The sequence below is a fragment of the Augochlora pura genome, chromosome 5, assembly GCF_028453695.1.
Source record: "Augochlora pura isolate Apur16 chromosome 5, APUR_v2.2.1, whole genome shotgun sequence".
Taxonomy (NCBI): domain Eukaryota; kingdom Metazoa; phylum Arthropoda; class Insecta; order Hymenoptera; family Halictidae; genus Augochlora; species Augochlora pura.
In genome coordinates this window covers 10,520,279-10,546,907 of record NC_135776.1, presented here as the reverse complement: position 1 = coordinate 10,546,907, position 26,629 = coordinate 10,520,279, and the positions used below count along the sequence as shown (strand labels likewise).

Genomic DNA, 26,629 nt, shown 5'->3' with positions numbered 1-26,629 from the left:
CTCTCTCTCTCTCTCTCTCTCTCTCTCTCTCTCTTTCTCTCTGATATATTCTATATATGCATATATAGAATTAAATTAGAAAGTGAAAGAGAACTGTTTAAGCAAAATACATGCCCTTCTGCTTTTCTGATGTGTACTTCTTCCCAATTTTTTGATTAATAGTCTGACAGCATTGGATAGCCCTCGATAATTATTACAAACAGAACACAGTTTCATAATGCATTATTAAAGAAATCTTGAAAGATAAATTGCACTCTTCACTACATACTTTTTGATATCTCACTTTCAACTTTTCACTTTGATATTGTCACTCTTATTGTTAGTAATGAAAACAGCAACAAGACTCCACTTTTTTGTTCATGATAGATACTTCATTGGTACAGGTAACAAGTAATTTCTTAATTGCACCCAGTATCTATTGATCAATTTTATAGTGTTCAACTTGAGGACTTTCATTTTTTGTTCGTTGTTGAATTTATTTCTTGTTTTTAATCTCATAAGGATGCCTAGAAATTATTACAAGATCTCTCTAGTTAAAGTAACTTGTTTGCACTTTGTTATTCTTTATAGAGTAGCGTTAAAACAGAAATTCAACTGACTGGACTTCTATCATTCTCAATTTATCTTCAATTACCCTGTTACATTTTTAAATAGAAATTTTCTCAATTTATTAATTGTTCAATTATAACAAATATTTTATTGTTTATCTTACGTATTTTACTATCATGGACACTCGTGAAAGTCACATTTGAGGAAAAATAATTAAAACGTTCACATAGTTATAAAACTATCTAACGTTCAGATAGTTAACAAACTATCTTACAATTAGCTTTTTTTATTCGTGGTCACGAATCTTAGGTAATCTATATTAAAGATTTATCATTTCCTTTCAAATTAATTTTTTTCATCATTTGCATACTTTTTTAGAATTATCAGATCTACAAGACGGTTCTGTCTGATGATATTTCAAGGTTTGTATATATATGTACATGTTTATTTGAGACATATTTTTCAAAAATTTCCGTCATACTAGCAAGTATGATTAACATCATAATTATGATTAATGTCATAATTAACAATGGAAATTATATCGCACGATAAATATTATTAAATGTACGAAAAATTAATTTCTTCCTTTAACTTTACAAACAGACAGAACTTTCGGGTAGAACTAATATGTATAGTCAATAATCATAATTTCATTTCTGGTTTTACATTCGTCGTATTTATTTAATTGATTTCTCAACCATCAAAGTCCCTTCAAAGATAAATCGACATGATGTTGAATTTCACCGACTGAAAGGATTTAGTAATTTACAATCCATTGTAAAACGCCTGTGTCATTTCCACCAGTAGAAATTAATCGTGTATCATCATGAAGAAATGACACATTCGTGACGTGACTCGAGTGACCGCCGTATGTATGACAAAGAGACTGAAACAAACAATTTCATTTATTTCAAAGTCTTTTACTTGTCTATGCAAAGTTGTTGGAAAGATTTCAAAGTTTGCTGTTGGTGTTAGAATGTCCACCGGAGAATATTCGTGCTATTTAGATTGCTAACGACAGTATTACATACCTTTGATTGACAAGCTGGATATGAAAACAGTTTAACTTTGCCAAAATCATCTCCAGTTACTAGAAGCTTCGAATCGCCGCTACGAGAGCAATTATTTACATCAGTGCCGTCTGCGCCTTCTGGCCATATACCAATTGTTTCAAAAGATATAATACAAGTGTGAGTTGCCCATTGAACGTCTCTTAACATCGAAGGTTGTGGAATTTGCCTACAAACTCCTGGATTCCCTGTAAAATTTTTAAATGATTTCATATTAAAATATTAAGACAATATTGTCAAATGCTTTGTTTAAAGACACACTTTTTTATTTCACTCATATATTACCAGAGACAGATTTAGGTAATAGGCTAAACAAACTACAGCTTAGGGTGGCTTTATTTCATAAAAATGAAAAAACTTAATATTTTAAAATCATCCTTCATCCTTACCCTTTCTTTTCATTCCGAAGCTGCAAATATATCTTAGCTGAGAGCAGCAAAAATCTAAATCTGCCTCTATATACTACCATTTTTAAGTAATCAATCGTTAGGGTATTGGGAAGGAAATACAATAAATAATACAGTTTTACATTTTTTTAAGTGAATAACATTATACGATGTAATAATAAAAAATTTTACTTTGAAAACCATACTCAAAATTAATTTCGCAACACCCTGTACATTTGACTTAACAGTAAGTTACTTACAATATAGTAGTTCATAATCTCCACTGTTACTCCGCAAGTATTGCCCATCCACAGACCAGTCGATGTGAGTTATAAAACTTGAATGACCCTGAAATATATTTTAATACTCATTAGTTTCAGCAAGTGTACATACTATCCTATAACTTCACGTATTAAATATACATTTGTTTATAAAAAAAAAAAAAAAAAAAAAAAAGTAGGTGTATAACTTTATCGATATTGTAGCATCGCTATAGACAAAGTGCCAACAGCTACTACAAATCATGAATACTTTGCATGCTTAAAGTAGGCAATTTAGAAATAAATAATGTTGCATCACTTTTACGAACATTACACTAACAATAATCTAACAGACTTTAACATTGTATTATTAAACAGTATTTCATACAGATTTTAAGAAATCTATCAGAAATAATATTTTCATACCTTAATTAGTAGTAATTTATAACACATTCAGAAATACAATTAAATTATATACATATTTTTCAACAATATACAATGGTTCACAAAAAAACTTGTCCATCTGTTAAAATACAATAACTATTTTTAAAACTGGACCAAATGACTTATATTTTATAGATTAGATAGATTAGTCCACTAGACAATAACTAATATGTATTTTCATTAATTTTGCTGTTATCTGCAGTAACGCGAAATAAATAAAAACTCTCATTTTTAGCTTTTTTTAAATACCTTTCGTAGATTTTAGTAATTTATATTGCATGAGATTGGTGAACCCAGAGTCAAGCTACAGACGTTACAAGATTTTAAAATACTGCAATTTCTTACAGTTTTTGGATAAGTGTCAAAACTGGTGACAAATTGCAATTTTTGTAATTTTTAATTTGTTGTAACTCATAACCAGGTCAATTGATTTCGATCAAATCGTTAGCATGTATAGAAATTACCAAGATCTACAAAACGTATTTTTTAAATTTTCGTTATAGGATCAGATAAGAAAAATTTAAAAACGAGCATATTTAATGTTCCTTTTGTTATTCTAAGTAATGCCAAAATTAAAAAAAAAAAAAACATCTTAATCATTGTTTAGCAGTGCAGTCTCTCTATTTAAAAATAAGTCAAATCATATAGTTTAGTTTAAAAAAAATTATTGCATTTTAGAAGCTGTACGGACACTTTTGTGAACCACAGTTTATACAAGGACTTTGTATAATTTAAAATTGATCTCGACTAAAAACTTTAAGGTCAAGTTAGTTTTCCAAAAACGCTTAATAAAATTCAAACTATTGTTGTGTTGTCTCCATTATTCGTTGATAACATAAATAATTTCTACATAAAAAAGTACTAATTAATGTAAAAACCTCTATTCCATAAAAAGAATTGATTTTTTATAAATGGTTCCTTTCAAATTCTTTACCCGACTTTTTGTAACAAACACTAAATATTATAATGAAAGAAAAACTATAATCTTAAATTTTCGAATCAAGCGCAATTTCACAGAAAAGAGTTTTCTTACAGACCTTGTACATGAAAATATTCAGAGATCGAGACTTATTTTATATGAGAAAAGCAGACACAGTTATCAAGACTAAGTAGCAAATATAACAGTTGCTATTTAAAATGTATAATAACATGTTTTGAAGTTCCAAAAATTACTGTATATAGTTTCTGTACAAAATTTTCTAAAATGATCTTACATCCGGCATATTAATCATCTATTCACAAATTTTTAATTGTTGACAATTTAAAAATAAAATCTCTATTATTTTAATATCACTTTAGTTTCCATTTCATATTATGTCGTGTAAAATCATCTTCTAAGAGGAAGACTATCTATAGTCGAAGATTCTGATGATTGAGTATATGCAGTCATGCATAATAAATATTACTGCAGTGCAAGGCATTTAGATAACAAAAAGAAATCTATAATGAACAGTTTCTTAAGATTGTGGATGTATACTCAATGTGTTGATCTGTACAAATTGTACAATATTTGTGATATAATACAATAATTCTGATGTAATGTATAGAATTTGTTATAAAATTTTTGATAATTTTAAGAAACAGTATTTGGTGCCTAATATAACGATGTTTTTCGTTATTGAGCAACAAAAATGTAAGTATGTCTTACTCTACGTCTGCGTATCCGCTTTGGCTAAAAATAAAGAAAAAAATATTAAGTAATATTTATAACTATCACGATTTCATATTAGATATGTGTATATTAGCAATATTATATATTATTAGTATGATTTTCATACCAATAAAGAAAAATAATGGCATTTACGACGCTATAAATTTTAAGCGTATGTATGTTCTATTATTTTTGTTCAATATTTATTTTAATGAGTTGAAGTTTACAACGGAAACTTATTTTAGCACAGATATTGTAGTTGCCTTTTCAAAAAAACACGTTTTTGTAATATTTATACGTATAAATTTTTATGGAGATCCAGGATTATGATAAACAAAATTCATGATTTTTACTTTTTAGCGTATAATAATATGTAACAAACTTAAATAAATTTGATTTTCATTCAACACACAGATTACGCATTTACTTGTTAATTTAAAAGAAAATGTGGATCACATTGAAAAGATATTCATAGTAAAATTATACTATTATACTAGCATGCTTGTACAACTTTTCCTCTATCTATAATATTGCGTTTTGCAGCAGCAAGTATTAATACTTTCAGTCAGAACTTGCACAACGTTATGGAGGAAAAACTATTTTACTCATTTTAAATCTATTATGAATTATGAACGATGACATGAAATATACATTGAGAAATGTAAATGCCAATGTTAAGTAGCATCATGTAGGAGTTATTTGAACTGTACAGGAATAACCATTTAATTTGAAACCTGTGTGTGCAAGAACAAAGACGAATAGCAATATCAAGTAGTTGCACATTTTTGGATGGCATGAATTCTTGTGGCGTGTTACAATTTTCAAAATTTCTTAACATACAGTATTCATTTGACATTAAATCATAGTATACAATCAAACTCTACAAATTCAATATATGTATTATGCAACATGCTATTGAGTCCTTGACTCATTTTTACACGGATTTCGTGTTTACCCTAGTTAGACGCTCTCACTTTACTGCAACAACTTGGCACATGTTTCTCAATTCGACAATATCTTTTTATACTTAACAAGTCAAAAAAATTCGTTTTCTAATATCCGGTTACGCAATCAGCCGTATGCTCAAGTAGCATTTACATAATCGCATTATCTAACGTTAACTATTTTTTAATTCTCTATTTGAAAAACTTATCAATCATTTTTGTATTTTCAAAATTTCAAGGTAATTTTAAATATTAAAATTTTAGTACATTAATAAAACTACTAATGGAAGAAACTTCCGGAAACCAATCACGCCTGATTTAGTTAAGATTTTATAAGTAGCTTAATTTACACAAAAACAAAATGTGCCGGTAGGATCTCCTAGGATTCGAATTTTGAGATCTAAAATTTTTCAAAGTATGCTTTTACCATTTTAATGTCACTCTCTGTAATTTTGAAACGTTCTATGATTCGATTTCACTGAAATTCTGGAAGCAAATTCTTTTTAAATAAATACCTAGATATGTTTTTTGTTTTTTATGGGGGAGTGAGGGGATGGGACTTCCCTGGTCCGCCAATCATGCAGGAATGGCCAACGTTCCGGATAGTGCGCATAGAAAAATAAGTTATGCAAAAAGTGGAGGCAGGCGATGTATGTGCGAGAATCCCGCACAGCAGCGTGGCACATTTACCGCGTGGACATGATAATTCTGAACTACAATCGAGGCGCGACGTAGAGGCTCTGTTTGATCGTAGTTTGGAATTATAATGTTCACCCAGTAAACTCGCCGCGACTCTAGACATATTCGTCACATATCCCACTCTTTGTGTAACTTATCTTGCTACGCGCAATGGTTTCAAGTATCCCCATTTGAACTCTTCTCCACGCCAGTCAACTGGGGCTTCGTTAGAGTTTCTGTTGTTACCATTAAAATTTACCTCGACGTCGGCAACAGACAGGTTCACGTCGAGATTCTGCTATACATACCACTGCGATCCACCTACTCGTTAAAGCTTCACGGAAAGCGGTCACCCAAAAGTGGTATATGGTATGTTCCGTTTTGTCGCTGATAGCAGAATCTAGACGTGATATTTACACGATATAAAATTTTAAGGCTAGTTGCTGTGGCAGGTGAATTGCTACCTAGGTTGCCAGGTTCGGATGCGAAATTCCATGTTGGTAGAATGTGGGGAGCAATCCTCACTGCTCGTTTCGTCCGGTAGAGTCGTAAATACTCAGTCAACTAAAGGATATCGCTATTGTATTTTGGTTCGCTGTAGTTCTCTATTATATATATATATAGTTCTCTATATAGTTCTCTATATATATCTCTCTTGCTATCTACCCCTATTCTACCAATCTGTAATTTCGTAAATAAATTTGATTACCAGCGTTGGTTACTATTGTTACACACTTTTTAGTTACAGATCTAATCCAACTACAAAAGAATCAAAAATTTTAACTGAAAATCACCAAAAATTCTTCTCGAAAACATTGTTTTTATCTAAAAAGTAACTGTTTAGAGAATTTCAGCGAAATTGACGTATAGAATTTTTCAAAATAACAGAGAGTGATATTAAAATAGTAGAAACATTTTTGGCAAAATGTTACGCTCTAAAATATGTGCTGTGTATTCGATGAAAGGCGTAAGTATGTATCTCAGTATGGTGCATATAGAAACGATGTTACATTCCGTTTAGGTAAAATAAATGTGGCAGTAAGTAAGAGCAACTAACGTAGGGCGAGGACAACAGTTTGATGTATTGGTCTGTCCAAAAACTTCATATAGATGTGATAGAGAGCGTGTGGATTGTAAATACATGAGAATTATGAGACATATATGACTCTTCATGATTATTTACATTATGTTTTGTTTCAAGCCATGAAGTGTAAAATTTGTATTTGTTCTGTAATATTCTGCATGAAGGACAACCCAACAGCATAGTACTGATGCACACTAAAGATGTATGAGAGTACAATAATTTTGCATATTTATACATTAATGTACTGATGCACACTTAAGATGTATGGGAATACAATAATTTTGCATATTTATACATTAATATCACATTATAAATACAAGCGACACTATATTTTTGAAATTTGTTATATATGAGGAGCCTCTTTGAAATAAAGTCTGCTCCAAAAAAAAAAAATAAAAATAATAAAGATGAAAATCTTATGTGGTACAAGCAAATTAAATCAGCAGACAGCATATTATAGTTTTATTTATTTGACTTGCGAATTATCTTGAGACATCCTATCAAATTCGCAATAGAATATTTTATTGGGAAACTAGATTTTTATTATGTACTCATTTAGTTAGCTTCAAACTGTTACTACTTTATTTTTTTTTTTAAATAATTTTCTAGCGACATGTAAAATTTTGTTAACTAAACATATTGCCAGAGTCAGGATTATGTGATATTATAGATTAAAAGATTAATTTAATAACTCACTAAATGACTATTTTACAAGATTACATTTAACACATATAAAACAATGTGCTAATTTCATTTGCTTACTAGTTATTAGCATACTATTTATAAGCACTTTTTCTCTTGTTTGATCTGATTTCTATTTTCAAACTGTTTAATAGTTAGAAATGCACACTATCAATTGATATGTATAAATATGTATCATTGTGAAACTGAGAATAGATGAATTGATCTAGAAATTCAGAAAAGTTTAAACAGGAATTTTACACATTTTCCAACTATTTTGATTATATTATCCAAGAATTAGACTTTATTTCAACGAAAAATAGGCATTGCTTGAAGATTTTTATGCACTTAAAATAAATCTAAATCCTGTTTCCTTTATCAAGCACGGTTTTTGAAAAATTTCATTTTCTTTAAGAAGAGTAGATATGGAGTTTTCGGTTGCACAATGAACTTAGAAAAATGAATTTTTGTTGAAACACGTATTAAAGACTGATAATACAATGGAATTTCTTACCATACATCGTCCAACACGACTGTATTTAGTTGCATCATTGTTCACTTGATAAATATAAATGTAGTTATCCCTGGAACCAAGAGCCAGTAGTGTACCATCTGGTGAAAATCGTGCGACCTGAAAATAAATAACATTAACACAAAGAAACATTATTAATTACAAACATATAAAAACTTACTGAATTATGATAATTTGTAATTGAATTTGTTAATTGACAATATGCTCATAGAAAGGAAACCAAATATTTCCATGCTCTTGGACCAAATTAATGCTATGGGGTAAGATAGATAATAAGTATTGCACCTGAATAGGTTCTGTTCCATCACTATGATGCGTATACAATTCTCTGGTCTCACTGTCGATTGCTAGCCATTTCCCAGATGTACATCCAACTACAATAACATTACCATCTGGTGAGAAGCCGAGACTTTGGGCTTGTTCCTAAACAAAAAAAAAATCATGTTACTTGCATGTATTGTTCCTTCTTCCATACTTCTCTTTGACTGTATTTCATTATTTAGAATAATTTTTACAATTACTATCAAACAATAAACTATTATTTTCAAGTGTAATATTTTTTATAATGCAAACAGTTTTAAATTAGTTTCAGTAATTAAGTTCGTTCGTATTTCTTCACAAAAATGTTGCTATGTGCTAGTAATTTTTAAATATAACTTGTTCATAAATTTTTTTTAATACTACTGCAGTTATTTCTTTCATATTTTTTAAATACCTATAAAAATGAATACATGAAAATCCAGCGAATCTGTGATATGTTGCCTCAAATCTGTATTATTATTCAGATAAATTGTACGAATGTAGAATTCTAGCAAAATCGAGGAAATGTGCAGTTATATCATAAAACGGAGACAAGGAAACATGGCGAATCAGAATAAACAATATGAAGAACATTAGGGAATAATATCTGAAAAGTGAAAGTGACATATGTTCTTTTTTCTTGCAACCTCACAACAGACACAATTAAATCATTACAGCAATGACATCACTTATTGACGAATTCGTTCACACTAACCCCAATATCTTTACTCCAAACAACCGTGTGACTAAGACTGTCCCACATTTGCAGCAACCTGTCGTGACCGGCTGTAGCAAATTGTGGTAAAGTAGGGTGTGCTGCAAGGCCCCAAACTTCTTCAGCGTGACCTAACATGGCTGGATTGAAACCCATTCCCACATCGCCAACTAAAATACAATTTCTTGTTGTTCCAATCAACAGCTGTGAACCTTTTCCCTCTGCAAGTGTACGGATTCCTCCAAAGTGGTCTTCTATCTGGAGGAATAAAATTTAAGATCAACAATAAAATATATGGCAACAATAAACGAAAAACATTAGAAATACAAAATGTAAAAAGGCTATAGTACTTATTAACTGTTAATATATTAGAAAAGATGTTTCGGGAATAAAACGACTTTCAAAATAAAGTAGAAAAGCTTCAGAAATGAATAGAAAATCATAACTAGTACTCAGAGTCGTAGAATTCTCGTAATAACCAACATGTTCCTTGTTATGATTTCAATTCTTAATAGTGCAACTTTGAACTAATTTTTAATATACTAACAATCAGAAAAAGTAATTACTTTATAATATGTAATGCATTGAGTATAGTTGAAAATTAAAGTAACACTAATACATTTAAAAATAAGAATCAATGCAGATTCTTTTAAAGCTTACTTGTGCTTCCTCCCCAGTTAAATTCAAAGATTCGTCAAAGTATAATATTTTTCCATCTTTGCCACCACCAGTGACGATAAAACCGTCCTTCAGAACGCAAATCGAGAATATAGATCCTTCGTGAATGTTCCTGACTAGCTTAGAAATTGTATTCATACCTAAGGAAAAATATTTTTGATGGTATAAAGTAATAATCAACATAATTGATGAAAATTGGAATATAGTAGTTATAAAGAAAAATCACATGTAATAATTTTATACAACGATATTATGCCGTATAATAAATTTAGTCTTGAATGTAATAAGAAGTACAATCTTCTTAACACGTTAAGCGCCACGCGCCGGTCCATAGGAATCGAAGCTAGACTTTTCGATCCAAATTGCCCAAACAAAAACCGATATCACACAATTTAAATGTTCAGTCTCACAAGTACGCAAGGACCGACACAATCGCCGCGATAGAAGAACGAAAAATCTAACGTCGGTCCGTAGGGACCGATGCGGCCCGAACGGGAAATCTAGGGACCAGCGCGTGGCGCTTAACGTGTTAAGGAAGATTGAGAGTTCTTAAGGAAACATGCAATTATGTCAGTTTCAGTTTTTTTTCAATTATGTGAAAAAATTTGTTACATTAAAAAAAATTTCGAACATATAACACAATATTTTCTTTTTAAAAAGGCACCATTTTTAATGCTTCCAATTTATTTAAAAATTGGACACACTACCCTAATGGTTCAAAAAGTTGATTATCTTCTTTTTTATAGTCATCTGATTGTTTTTTATTCTATAAATTAACATTTTCATTAAACTAGATGTTCCTATTTCTTGTAAAGTCTACATTATTCATCGATACGAATTATAAAGTTTATTTTCGTTTTCGGAGTCATAGTATATTTGAAGGAAGTTATTACAAAAAGAACATTGATGACTTTGAGAAATTCGAGGAAATATCAACGCCTTCAGAATTTTTACCACTTAATATCATTCATATTAAGTATAAAACATTCATTAGTACTAAACGCGACCAATGTATATTGTTTCATAACATTAAGAAAATTGGATTTACTCAAAGTTTGTGCGATTTTAAATGGAGAAGTTTGACAACAAATTTCGCATTGAAATTTTTTTATAATTTCGATAACTTTAAAAGAAAGAAATCAGTACCGTTATGTTACAACAATTTTGTAAATATCACGTGCGTCAAATATGATCGCTAATGATACTAATCATAACGAGTTTTTTTATAAATAATAAAAGGAGTATCGAGAATCGCTCTCAACTTCTTACCTCTGCCCCAGACGATAATGTTACCGTTGCTGTCACCGGTAAGAACATCACCATTTTGGTTGAATGCCACACAGGTTACGTATCTTGGCTTTTCTCGGCTTTCGAAAATGCCCATTCGTTTGTATAGCATGCCACCGTTATCGAGGGACCAAAAGGACACGTGACCCTTCCCACAAGAGACAATCTGATTTCGTTCCAGCGGATGCCACTCGGCGCAAACGACAGTATCAACAGAACACTGGAAAAATACATTTACATTTTTTTCTATAACTCATCGCCATTTCTGATTGCAATATTTTATATTAAATGGTACAAAAACTGGAAGTCACAAATGTTCGTTTCATTTTCATTTTGTTCACTGGCGAACGCAGAGTTCCTTATGACTCAGGTGCTTCGTAGGACACAATTTATTCGAAATACTCATGGAACTGCTTAGTAAATTGTTTTATGTTAAAATTTACATACATAAATTTAAGAATAAATATTTTTCATTTAGATGTGCAGAGGATGGTTCAGTATGTATTAATAAGAATATTACTGTTACTCTATAGGGTATGAAAAAACTTCATTTACAGGAGAAGTTTTACATTTGCTGGGGACACGTTGTCTCTTCAAATGTCGGAACTACCATTCATTACATGTATTGTCTTGGGAATATTTAACTATTATACTAGAAAACTATAGCATATATTAGTTGAAACATACCTTAGTTTCGGTTACTTTAGTACCCCGTTCCCCTTTCTGCCAATCCCAGATCGAGATGTTGTGATCCGATGTCTCATCGATCGCACACAAATAATTTCCACCGTCTGCCTTTGAGAACGAAAGACAACAAATGGAACCGTCGAATCCTCCGTTACCAATCACGCACAGAGTGGTTAAACTAACCGAATTCCATATTCTTATATGAGGCTGAAAGCAACATACAATTATGACCATTGTGTTGTTTTAAATACTACATACTCATTATAATATAAAAATAACAGATCCAAGAGTCTTTGATCTCCTTTCAATCGAACTATGTAAATCATTCTTAAACGTCATTACTAGGAATTAATAGCACGTATATATGTGTTATAAGTATTGCATCTCATATGAGTGTGATCTTAGTCCCGTCTTGATATTTAAAATACTTTTTATAAGAAATATATATAAATAAATAAATTACTGCATAGGTGAATGTAAATCAAAATAAATGTGAGAAACCGTATGTAATTCTACCTAAAAATAAAAGTTGTAATGTATTGTTTCTTTAATCTATTTGATAATTAGTTAAATAAAGCGCTATGAAGTGTATATTGACTACGCGAGTGTGATTTATTTTTCAAATTCTTACCATTGCATCTCGTCTATCGGTTCCACATACTTGGCCAGTCGCTACTACCAATTTGTTTGGATGAATAGCTATGCTAAAATATGTAAAATATATATATATACAGTCAATAAGTCATTATGAAATTAAGTGTAATCATAATAATTTAATACAAGAGAGTAATTATTTTAATAAAGGAATTTTACGAGAACCTTAATAACAAACAATGTTAATTCGTTAATTGTTCATTCTTTTAACCTAAATTAGTTTTTAATACATGAGTAACAACTAGAGCATCTAGAAGGCTATTCAACGCGGTTACCGATGCTTAACTCCCCCGAAACATATGTTTTATCAAAATTGTCTGAATCAATCTTATAAAACGGGAGACAAATAGAAATACATTACTTCTGTTAGAGGTAAACTTATGCATCAAATCCACAGTCTTAATTATTACAATTATTATTATTCCATAGATGGAATAAACGTAATATTTATCTAAATGCACCTACCATTTGATGTCATCTGTGTGACCCAAGTAATGTCTTTGACTGTGTTCCTCCATATTGTATAGGACCACGACGGCCGCAACAAAGTAGACAATTTCTCCAGTTGGTAGTAAGTGAAGATTACTTCGACAATCTCTGCCACGGTAACCATAAACCCAATTTAGTTTCAACTTGTTCTGTGGAGGAGTGCTGACCTTGCGAAGGTCATATGATTCCATCAGAGGCGTTGGCACATAGAGGACCACCGGACGACCTCTCAGGTACATGCGAACAGTGTTTTCCTCTTCGTTGTACTGCATGTCTCTGGTGCTGTGAACGACAAATACCTCATCTTATCTTCTCTTAAACAGAATAATCAGATCAACGCCGTATAAATGAGAAATTGCATCGTACAGTTTTACTTGCGAAAACATTGAGATAGAATTTAAGATTTTTTTAAGTTGGACCAAATTACTTGAATTTTCTGTTAGATATATAGAGAATTCGACAAATGTTCGAATCAAATAAACTGGATAATTCCTGAGATTATTTGAAGCAACTATATCCTTAGTTAAAACTGTGCTCCACAGTTTTGGTAACGAAAAATATTGACCAAACAGAGAGCTAGAACGGCTGGTATCTCGTGGGAATGAAAATTTAAACAATGTATTATGTAAATCTCAGTAACGTAAATGTTTTTTTTTTTAATTTCATTGAAATCAGTTAATGCTTATGACTGTGGCCATGGTAGCCAGATATCAAATCAAAGGAGTAGGGTTTTCAAATTATATTTATTGAATTTTTGATATCAAAGGAGTAGGAGTAGGGTTTTTCAGAAATATATTTCTGAACTACGAACTCGACATAGAAATTTCATACCGGTATAGTACAATAGGATAGAAACATCCCTCATTTTTTCAACCTTTCTGTATGGGAGTTTCAGCGGGTCACATGACTCACTTCCACACTTCCATTTGAAATCTGGCTTTATCTCCTGGCTATCATAATTGTAGTTCAAGCTACAAGTATTGAAAGATATGAAAACCTCAAGATTTCTAACATCATTGGCCAAAATTCGAGAAAAACTGAGATTTTCGTGATATTTAAGTATTTGCAGCATTTTCTACATATTGTTAATTTATATGCATGCTGAAAACGTTGTTGAGTTTAATTTAAAACAGTTCTATGGTTTTTCAGAAATATGACATGTGACACAATTTAAAAAGTTTTGGTTTATCCACTAATTGAGCTGTAGAAAACAAATTTCAAACGTTTAAACAAGCTGAAAAACGTAGAAACATTGTTAATACGAAACGTTATGAATCAAAGCTTTAACCGACAATAACTCGAAAGTGAAATTATGCGGCATGATGCGTTCTTCTTGGCGATCTCAGAATTAAGGATTGTGAACATCGCAGTTTTGTCCTACTTTCTGATACTTTTGACCAATAATTATCAGAAATCTGTGAATTTTTAATTCTTTCAACTCTTGTAACTTGACTAAACCACAAAAATAGAGAAATTATGTGATTACGTAAACCGATATGAAAGATTTCAAATGCGTACATGTTTATATACACTTAAAACAATGTATTTATTTAACACAGCTAAATATGAAAACGAGATTTAAGAAATTCCATAAAACAAAAACAGATCCTCTCTGCACCAGCAAAGAAAAGTATATTAATTCCAAAATAATAATTTTAGTATTAATAAACGTACGACATTTTTACTTAATATAAAATATCACAAATGTGATGAAAAATGTAAGAACCAGAAAATAAATTAGTAAACTTTCGAAAGAAATACATATTTTCAAATGTGTATACAGTCGGTAAAAAAAGGATTCAGACACCATTTAAAACAGTATAATGTTTTTTAAGTAGGACTAAACGATTTGAATTTCTTGGAGATGTTAGAATGTTAGTGAGACTAGTTTACTGTACAGTGACAAACATTTTTTTTAAGAGTACCATTACTGGGAATGACAAAAAAAGTAAAATCCATGTTTTTCTATAACGGAAATTTAAAAAATGAATTTTATGTATTCATTATGGTGAAAATAATAAAAACGTATTTTTAAATGTTTATTATACGTTGAGGTAAAGAAGATATAAATCGTGAATCTTTCTTTTGTAATTCGAAATGATAGATAAGTTAGCAATTTAGTCATTGTTTAGTAGTCTATTCCTTGTGCAGTAAATTATTCCCAATTTTCCCTCGGCTTCTAAATAAAGATGGCCAATATGGGAAGAAAAGATAAGATTATTTAAGCCTCGTGACTAGTATTTATAGCTGTTTACAATCGGCGACTATAAAAATGAAAACCGCAGGGCTCGAATAATCGTATCTCACCTTCTCAAATTGTGTATTATTGTTTACAAGCTTAAAGATAATTGCAGATAATTTGCTGTATTATGTAAAAAGATTTCAAGTCACTTAATTTAGTTATAAAATATGTTACACCGTTTTACAAGTATCTGCATTCTTACAAAAGGTAATATATACTACACTATATGTATATAGTATAGTTATACTATAGTATAAATTATAAAATATATACATTATATATAAGTATATAATTTAGAAGGGCCTCAGAGTAGTAGGTGAGCAGACGTTCGCCCTTAATGACTGATATTTTTCCCTTTACGTGTCCCCCTTCAAACTTGATATATGTATATTTCGGTTTACTGATTTTATGGAATAAAAATGAAGGAGAACTGTCAACGACCGCAGACAAAACAGTTTCATAGTACAGTGTAAACGAAAGCTAAAGGAAAATGATAATTGTAACTTTCTCGTAAGTGAAAGGCAACTATTGTAACTTTGAAACACCTCTATGCTATTTTTAATTATGTTTACGACAGTTGACATATTCTTCAAAGTCGAGACCCTAATCATTTGTCATCATTAATTAAAGATTAATGCAACATAAATTGCAGTTATTAAAATCTATTTAACATATTAACTTATCAAATTAAATTATTATTTAAATATGAGGAAAGAAAGTTAATAATATTTGTTCAGATTAGTTACTAAATTGTATAAGTTGACAACATGATCACATGATAACGACAATAAAAGGCTGTGTCCGTTAAATAAATACATTTGTACATCTATAGAAAGAACAGTAAAGTCAAGTAGAATAGAATTTAATAAGCACATTGTGTTGCAATGACGAATTTTATTGCTTAAAATTTTATTGCAAAATCATAAGGTTTCGTAAAAAATCTAGCTTAAATTGTTAAACAATTTCGCAAGAAATATAGCAGATCTCACGATTATAGTATAGAAACACTGAATTTGAAACCTTCACTGGTGAGTATACAAAAATACAATACCTTAATGTTAAATAAGATTAAAAAACGAAAACTAAGTTTCAAGTATCGAAACTAGTTGCATCTATTTTGAAGACCAGCATCAAAACATTATAAATGTATCTTTTAATCACATTCGACCTTTCCTTTAGTTAACCTTGGGGTGTAACAGAGTAGGACGTCGCGTTAGAAATTTCTGACGATTGCAACATCAACTCTTTCGCATCACTTCAAAGTAGACACTGTAGCATCTACGACGTAAATGTATCCGGCGTTAAACAACCGTATTGAGTAACGAAATAACGTGTCCATAAACCACGATGATCCTTCACCACTTAGAAATATCACAACACTTTAACGGTCATTCATTCGGTTTGTTCGTATGTAGATGTTCCAAACATGTACATACCGCACCTGAATCTCGATCCAACTGGAATGATAGAAAATGCAGAACTGTTCCCGATGATCTGGTCTCGAAACCGACAAAGAGTGACTCACGCGAGGCCACTTTTATTACTCGACGAAGCATAGTTTCGCGCGTTACCGCGTTACGTCACATTTGCCTTCCTTTTTGCCATATGTCTGCTCGCTGCGACCGGGATTACGATCAAGGACTACCTGACTTTCGAGACACAATTTATGATTCATCCAAACAATCTTGTCGAAACTGGTTGCTTGGGGAAAAAATCACAGAATCATTCGCGGTGATTTTCAAAATGTTGCGTGTCGCTGTAGGACAGAGAGCGCTCAAAGAGACTATAAATATCTGTCTTGTCTAATAAATGTCTTCAATTTCTTATTTTTTCATTTGATAGCTTCCTTTCATATTATAGTTACAGGATGGCCTATTTGAATCGAACCAATATTAATGGTTTTAGCGGGCACGTTATCTACCATTAAAAAAATTTTCTAGGCGAACGCGTCGAGGACATGTAATGGTCAATTTTATTTTTTCCAATGTGATCGTATATATTTTATTAAACTAGACGATTCAGCTCATCATTATCTCCATGAAATTACAAAGGCATTTATTGCGAAAAATTACTGGTTTACAAGAAATTTTAATTTCAGTACCTTTTTTTTGAGACCGAGCGAATCCTTGTACATATTCAGGCAGAATACCATGATTTTTCGCAATAAATGCCTCAATATTTTTATAAAAAAAAATGATGAGCTAAATCGACTAGTATAATAAAGTATATAGCATTTCATTTTATATGTCCACGACGAGTTCAACTAGAAAAATCTTATTAACACTTTGCCATTCGCTCGTCTCGCAAATATTTCTTCGCTTGGCGCCGGCAACACTCATTCAGATTACTTCACTTGCCGCCTTTATCGGGAAAGATTATCTAGAAATTATAAATTGTCAAATTTTAATAATTTCATCATTAGTTCACATGAGTTTTCAATCCTGTCTACCTATTCTCAAGAAGTTTCGAAAATATACATACGTAAATAAATGTAAAATTTGTTCGTCTTATACAATATTTGCGCGTTATACCACTGTGATGTCGCCGGCTATGAAGCATAGTGCATAGTGTTAATGCTTAACACAACTGCATAGTGTTAATGTCAGATTATGTGTCCCTAGTATCATATAAATTTCAATTTAAACGGATCATCCTTTATAATCATTTTCATCATAAAATTATATTTAGATATCAAAACCTTATTTGCAAATTATAGATGCACTAATTTGTTTAACAATTCGCAGCTGTGTCTACCAGTAATTAATGAAAACACTGACCCATGGGAGGACGAAGATCAGTTCCGCTCAATTGCACCAGCCGAGCTCGCCTCCCATTGGTCAGTGATTTTCTTTACTAACTCGTAAATAAAACAACGGATTGAATGTGCGCTAAGGAGTTACCTCACATGACCTTAGGAACCCCTCCTCATTTTTTGAGTATCACTTGATACAGTTTGTAAATGATGTAGTATAATATTATAATCAGGAAAAAAACAGTTTTACATATAAATTGACAGTTTTCCCTAAATCTTACACGTTGATAGGTAAACGTAATAACAAAAATATAGGTTATAAATGTATATATAAAACTTTTCTTTCTTTTTCACGTTGCTAATTAGAGGGCACGGAAATTGGCAGCGTTTCCCGCAATGATGTATTTTCATCATTTAATTTTCTAATTAGGTCGTTTAATACTATTTTAAAAAGTAAACGATAACAAAAACATACATCATTTTCGAATTTACATGAGAGGTACGTTTAATTATCTGAATTAATGATGTTAGTCATTTTTATTATGTAGATTGGATTAATTGCGACCATACGAAAACTATTTTTTATGAACTAATTTATCTCTAACGATTATGTCAGCCAATAAACAATTTACAATTCATCTGAACAAATTTAATGAAATCGGTCATTAAAGAAAAGGAACCAGTTATTCCTGAGTCATAGCAACTTTCTAGTATAGTAGACCCTATCTTATCCAAACATTTATTTTTACATTATTCAGGTATTCAAATTTTCTGTCATCTAAGCATTGTATTATTCAACTACATTATCAATTCTTAGAGAATATTAATGAAATGTTTGCATAATCGAATGTTTTGGTATAGGAATATTACAAAACTAAGCGTTCATTAAGCGTTCATATATTATGAAACAATATACTGTTATTTATAAACCTAGATAGAAGAAGAAACGATTAAAAATGAAGAAACGTAAGATGAATTTCTACGATCCATTTGTTATTTTTTTAGTTATTTTCTTATTAATATATATACTGTTGGAAATAATTATGTTAATGGACTTTTCAGCATTTATAAATAGCGTGCAACGATAATATTCGGATATTCGATTTTCGGAAAGTTAAACGAGATGTAACAAAATATTGATTTGATATTTTCTATTGCATTTCTTCAAAATAAATAGTAATCGACTAATTTTAGATATAATCGAGTAATTTTCTTTTTCAAACATTCATGTTCTATAAAACAGAAGCTTAAGTTTTTTGTACATAATTATATAAACGATTACGAAATGTGTCGAGTTTCTTATTCTATTATCCAGTACGATACGAAATATTTAATAAATTGCTAAAAATGAGAATACGGTACGGACAAATGCACTTCTCTCATTCTTTTCTACATGAAATGCTTCGAATTAAATGAGATTTCCAAAGTTCTCAAGGGAAAACGACTTGAAGTGCAAAGGGTTGGCGACGGGACCGTGAACAATGATGAGTAATCACAATTTTCTACGAATAATGCAATGATAATGTTAGTGTCTAACTAAATTCGTTGGAAGCAACGTGTACTAGGAAGCAAAGAGTTCACGGTTGTATAACCACGAAAATTGCGATTCGCTTTCTTCAGAAACGCAATGGCTCACCCCGTTCCGCGCTAAATGAGCCATTATCCACGTAGTTACCGTGCCCATTGTCTTGAAACTGTATCTTGACGAAAACTCTAGCCGCGTTATCGTATTTTAACGTAAGCGCAGGATAAACAACGTTTTGCTCTTTTTCTCTGTGTCCATTGCCAATTCGTGCGCCGATGTAAAACGAGGTTTCGCGGGATTCCGCGTAGTTACATGCCGAATACCGGTTTGCGATCGTGTATTCGTTTAACTCGGAATTCACAATTGCATTCTTCGCGTCGAGTTTTAATTTAGAAGCAAGAGAAGCGAAACCTTGAACAGTTGCGTTGCAACGTGATTGTATATTCCCTTTCGTTTCGATGGTTTTCGCGACGATAACGGGGATGAAATTTCTTTCATTCAGAGACCTTCGCTAAAGCTAAAGCTTTAAAATAAATTCAGAGAGCTATCACTAAAACATGAAAAAATTGAAGTATAACCATTAAATTTTGCTTAAAACGATTTTACATACCAATAACGATTATAAATTAGGGTGATCATTTTTTGGTTAAAAACAGCAGTTGTAAATTACGAAAATATCAGTCTTTTTATCTATTAAAAAAAGATAATTCACTTAGTTCAGTTTAAAAAAAAAGTGGCGTTCACATATATTTAATCCAACTGCATGTATTAAAATATGAAATATGCAGTGAATTTAATGTTATATTTTAAGAATTATAAAGCATCTTGGTATTGTTTTATAACATGGCCGCACAAAGTTGTATTTATGGTTACCCTCATTTAATAAATTTATATATTGCATGTGTATTATGAACATTTATTTAAATCATTCAACATTATATAACATTTGAAGATTTCGATGTTTCTGATATTTCAGATATACATATGTACATGATATAGTAGTATACCTCGATACAATTATCAAAGAGATATATACAGATTTGTTGGATTTACCTTGTTACCTTTAGGAAGCAGCAATTACTGGGTTCCTTATTAAATTATCATGCATGCGTACTATAGAGATACAATGTGCATGCGTGTGCGTGCGTATGTTCGCGCATGTGTGTGAAAATAACGATGTTTTCCAAGGCTTTGGACACTTTGGACTTTTACTGTTCAGCATAGGAATGATAGTAATATATTGGAAGTTAAGGAATTCTTTTCAAAAACTAAGGTGAAGTGAACTAAGTCCGTAAACGAAACAGGTATAGTAAGTAATTATATTTACTAATACATAACTCAAATTCTAGTATCTCATATGTAGAATTCTATAATAAGTTAATAACCCCCCCCCCCCCCCCAAATCTAAACGTAGTGGTAAAACGCACCTACTATATCAAGTGTTTAAAGTTTCCTTTTTTAAGTGCGAGTTCGCATTATGTTTGCGAATAAAACCATGAAATATTGATGAAAAATGGTTTAACGAAGACTGCTTAATGACTTTGAACGATCTTCAAAGATCAAAGTATTATAGGTCAACCAACTGACTTTAAAATGCATAATCCGTTGACATAAAAAAAATATACAATTTCTTTTAAAATACCAAGTTCGCCGTTAAATCTCGAAAGCATGTTTGACATAATTTTTACAATTTATTAATCATAGTACATCTTTTCAAGTTCATCTCAAAGTCAAATAAATATTACCATCATATTTTCCTGTCGATACTACATACTTAGCAACTCCATAATATGTATCGTCCATATTTATTAAGACATTTGCATGTATGCATATAACTTATACATATTATGCACATAAACATGTATACAGCATGTATGTATTGTGTGTATATTGGGAAAGTTGTTCAAAATGATGGCCTAAACCTAAATAGACTAAATCTAACCCAGAACTAATTCAAAACTAATTCCCGCTCAAAAGGCAGCGAAAATTTTGAAAAATATCCTACGGTATATCTCGGAAATAAAAGCTGAGCAATGATGCATGTATAGGGAAATGATGTTAAGAATAAACACATCGACAACACATTTCAAAGTTGTAAAACTCTGACTAACGATTTACTAAAGTAATTAATTACCGGTGATCCATCTGAAAATAGATTCTTTCGTGGGACGAGTGCCAATTTAGTGTGCGCTTTGGCAAAGGTTTCAGTACTTGACAGTGACAATAGATGTTAGGAACTACATAGAAAAGCAGAATCAGCAGCGATGAAGAAGAGATAGAAAAGCATACGTTGCAAAAATTCCTATCGAGTCTTAGACGTTCAGTTTCAGTGTCACTTTGTGCTAGTTTATTATACAGTGTTGTTACCGGACTAGCGGTGCCATCGGCCAGGGAAGATTCTACGTGCGATAATAAGTCGGGAAGAAAGAGATAACAGTTTTCCGCTTGAAACTTCGTTTGCGAGAAAATATAATTCGAAAATGTGTAAATAATACGTTTATTATTAGTAAATTCCCGTTGGATAACGTTCTACATAATTAGGGTATATGTCCCAATTACCTTCATTTAACCCATTAACGCCCAAAATGAAACTGCAGTATTATATTTTTCTATTGTTTTTCTATTTATTAGTCCATAAGGGATAAAATATGCTATATAAGAAAATAAAATGAAAAAGATATATTTACATATCAAGTTTTAGGGGTGTACTCAGCCGTGTACAATGGGCGCTTTAGGAGTGAAATTGTTTGAAACAAGGTCGTTCAACACATAGCGTTGTACCTGTGCAGGTACAGAGGGCGGTAATGGGTTAAGCCAATGTTTCTTTATAAAAGCTCTCATAAAATACTAGAATTTTTATTTAATGCATTAATGATGTATTTCGATTTTCCAGACATTTTTTTTTTATTTTAAACATATCTTTTTGCATGATAAAAACAGTAACTCAATAACTTTTTAATGAAAGGTCTTCGAAAAGTCTCATCACTGGATACATGTTACGAGATTTAAATTATTTTTTTAAAGGTTCACCATGCGTGAATATAAGATTGCTGACAGTAAAGCGAGTTTCAAAGATTCGATTCAGAAGAGAAGGAAAGGCCGTTCGAGCGATTGGAACAACGTTTTCCTTTCACGCACGCGAAAGAAAGCTATTATCGTTTCAATATACCCGACTTAAGCGTTCGGCATTTAAAATTAAAAACGGATCTTTCACGCTCGCTGCACGAATACATTATGCATGCGCCTGTTTCTTGATTGCAATTTGTGGAGGTTCATCATACTCCGGAATCTCGTGCGTTTTCGATATCCATGTATACCCGAGACGGTATAGCAATGGATATCATGATGTTTCAGGCTCATTAGTACGCCTCGAGATAAAACTAGAAGATATTTTGCAGGGTGATTCAACCGAGCGTGTTACCTAAATTATTTGTAAAATATCGAGGGCGATATCTCCAATGAATGAACATGCCTCGTTATATGAACATTATTGTTGCTATGTGAAGCAACATTTATGATATTAGCTTTTCGCATTTGGATTTATACAAAATTTTATGTAATTAGCAAAGCATGCTAGAATTCTGATCAAGCATGTATGAATTTACTTATAAACTCTGTCGCTTACGATATTACTCATGGAATCAAATAACGATTTATTTATGAATGATTATTGACAGCTTAATGGCAGCTTAACCTATTCACAGTGAATCTCGAGATATTTTCCGGAAAAGCATCAAGTACCAAAGAGAGAATCTCGAGATTTTCTTGAGCACAGTGGCGATTCACATCCACTATTCACAATTCTGTGTTTGTTCCATTAAACAAAAATATAATAAAATCAAGTATATTCCGAAGGCAATACACGATTACAAGTTTGCAATGGGAAGCATTGATAAATCAAATACTATGATGTACACGTAGTAGAACGAAAAACTATTATTATAAAATTTTCGTACATCCTTTAGAACAAACAGTATGAAATGCTTACATATTATATAAAAAGGAAGGCGCAACAAGAACATATTTGCAGTTTTATTTTCAAATAAGAAATGATATAATTACCAAATATTAAATATCTCCAAATATTACCACAGACAAGTAAAAGAAGAAAACGAGGTACTGTTGCCCAGACTGCGACGTAGGTTTATGTACTCCGTGTTACGAGATAAATCACACAAGATGTAATTATGTGTAATTGGTTGATCATGTTTTCTCAATAACATGTGTAAAATATGTTGAAAAATCTCTTTGTATTTTTATTTTTATCATCACCGACATAAGTATTCAGTGGAATAAATAAATTACATATTTCTTTGTCGAAATTAATCATTTTATTACACTGTGAAAGGGTTAAGTGGCCATTAACTGGACAGATCAACCTATGGAAAATTGGGTGTGTATTATAACTTCATGGATTAGATATGCAGAAGCAAGTTTTTCTGAGTAATATTAGTAATTAGCTTCGTCATGATGCGGTTTAGCAGTAAGTAAGCGCGATTTTTACTCATTTTAATAAGTTTTACTTGAATATATGGCATTAAGTGTAAGCTCGCCTTTAGTGCGAAATTGTAGTCTTTTTTTGTTAAATGAAACTTCGTGAGATAATTAAAGACATAAAATATTCTAATATATCATTAACGTACTGATATACAGTACGTTATTGTAATACTATACGCTATAACAGAAAAGGTTTTTCAATCCATAGAATTCGGTCTTGATAACCAATGTACTATTAACTCTTTGGGGACGGAGATACTCGACGGGCGAGGGTCGCTGTGGACGACAGGTATTGGAGCGCGCAGTAAAGAAAATATTCATGTCGCACGTTTGCGTTATAAAAACTAAAGCTTTATTCAAATAAGACTTCATTGCTAAAGGTCTCTAATTTCATTGAGAGGCAACTAGACTTCTTAGGCTAGTATCTCCATGCATATCTTATCGTTTAGAATGACAGACGTACGCAGCAGCAGCGCGAGAATTGGGCGGCTATATGCCGACACGCGTCCCCAAAGGGTTAATTATACTAATATACAGGATGTATAAAAATTATTGTAACTCCGTATAGTACAATACACTACCATAGATCCAGTTTGCTACGCTTTTGAGTTGTAGAATCCAATTCAGATAAACAATTTTATGTAACCACATGGCTCAGACGGTTAAAGTCCGTCAAACGGATTAATTATTATAAATTATTCACAATAGTTTACAAAATTATTTCACACAAAAATCGTTATTAGAATTGAAATCTACATTTCCAGAAATCTGTAAAATAGTTCATTTCATAATGAATAGTGTAATAAATAAGAATAATATGATATAATTCTGTGTTTCGACTATTCCAGCGCCCTGAGACGGTGCTTCCAAAATTTGGCCAAAAAGATCAGTTAATTCTAGTGTTTGACATAGATTAACGGCAATATATCACGTTTTATACCAACTAAATACAACGGAAAACTAGTTTGTAAAATCAAATTAACCTTGTGCTAACAAATAGCGGATCAGAAAACGCGAAAGAAAGCTGAAGTGGATAATAGGAAAACTCGGCTAAATGAAACCGTAGGCTGCCATTACCAACAAAAGAAACCTCAAATAAGAGTCATTTAAAAGGATTGCTTAGCTACCTACGGAAAACTAAAGTCCAACCTCGAATACTTCTTTGAACTCTGCCGAATCAGTTGCGCAAGCCTGACACTACACTAATAATTAGGCAGTGGATCACGTGCATAATAAAAATTGTCGAAATCAATTCTAAGAGACAGAAGTGAAATTAAAATGAATTTCCTCATTTAATAAATTTAATACGTTAAAAATTACGTAACAATATTATTAAATTCTTCTAATATCTTTAAGGTTTTATATTTGACTTCACCATTTTTGCTATAAAAGCATAAAATCGGTTGTCTACACTAATGATAGATGGTTTAATAAAATATGCTTTAGTGTATCCATTCGTCGTTTGCATGGATAAATGACGATCTGTCACGGTGAAACATTATTATTAGGATGTCCCATAAGTATGTATGATATATAAATAACAATATATAAGAATGTGTATATAAGTAACTATGCATGACCTCGATAGTATGCTGGATGAAGATCCGCGATATACAGGGTGGGGCCGAAACTATTGCCACCTCAAATATCTTTGAAACTATAAGTTTCACAGAAATATTTGCTGAAACAAAATTGCACAGTACGAAGGGGGACATCCGGTGGCGATAATAGTTTTTTTGCAGGTGGAGGCACTTCGGACATTTGAAGGTCACCTTCATTTTTTTAAATGGATCAGTCTGTTTTTGCTTCCGTATCATGATAGAGGATCTTAAAACGAGTTCAATGACCTATTACACAAGGTCATTGAAGGTCATAGAAAGTAGAGAAAGGCGATAATACTTACGGTTTTGGTAGTAAATAGAACATAAGTTTATAGTAGGTGTTCGAAATGATGACCATAACTATCAATGCAATATTGGATTCTTTTTACGATTGATTGACTTGTAAGTCTTACAGCGCCAGAACTTATTGACGCACAGGCTGCAATAATTTTTATTTTTTTTTATTTTTTTAATTTTTTTTTTTGTTCAATGACCTTGTGTAATAGGTCTTTGAACTCGTTTTAAGATCCTCTATCATGATACGGAAGCAGAAATAGACCGATCCATTTAAAAAAATGAAGGTGACCTTCAAATGTCCGAAGTGCCTCCACCTGCAAAAAAACTATTATCGCCACCGGATGTCCCCCTTCGTACTGTGCAATTTTGTTTCAGCAAATATTTCTGTGAAACTTATAGTTTCGAAGATATTTGAGGTGGCAATAGTTTCGGCCCCACCCTGTAGTGTGAATCGATATGAAGTTTGGGTTTGACAACAATTGACGAAGACCGACCTTATGAACCACGTATCTACGTGCGATTTGCTTCTTCAGCGACATGAAACAAATCATTTTTTAAAGTGCCAAGTCACTGAAGACAAGACTTAGATTTTATTCGAAAATGTGCATCGAAAACGCACTTGGTCT

At 31.6% G+C, this 26,629-nt stretch overlaps 1 protein-coding gene across 9 annotated transcripts in view; it reads right to left on the bottom strand.

Annotated features, from left to right (window-relative positions):
• Positions 1-638: 638 nt before the first annotated feature.
• LOC144470503 (echinoderm microtubule-associated protein-like 2) overlaps positions 639-26,629 on the bottom strand; it is an 87,575-nt gene continuing 61,584 nt past the window's right edge. For 8 of the 9 annotated variants that reach the window (XM_078181736.1, XM_078181731.1, XM_078181739.1 and 5 more), the window contains 12 exons: positions 13,066-13,371; positions 12,578-12,650; positions 11,947-12,153; positions 11,242-11,479; positions 9,955-10,112; positions 9,295-9,552; positions 8,565-8,702; positions 8,262-8,378; positions 4,358-4,381; positions 2,266-2,353; positions 1,581-1,807; positions 639-1,435 (listed from right to left, as the gene is read on the bottom strand). In XM_078181736.1, coding sequence (XP_078037862.1) covers positions 1,307-1,435; positions 1,581-1,807; positions 2,266-2,353; positions 4,358-4,381; positions 8,262-8,378; positions 8,565-8,702; positions 9,295-9,552; positions 9,955-10,112; positions 11,242-11,479; positions 11,947-12,153; positions 12,578-12,650; positions 13,066-13,371 — 1,963 coding nt within the window. In that variant the 3' untranslated portion in view covers positions 639-1,306. The remainder of the gene's footprint in view (positions 1,436-1,580; positions 1,808-2,265; positions 2,354-4,357; positions 4,382-8,261; positions 8,379-8,564; positions 8,703-9,294; positions 9,553-9,954; positions 10,113-11,241; positions 11,480-11,946; positions 12,154-12,577; positions 12,651-13,065; positions 13,372-26,629) is intronic. The other variant, XM_078181738.1, reaches the window with a different exon arrangement.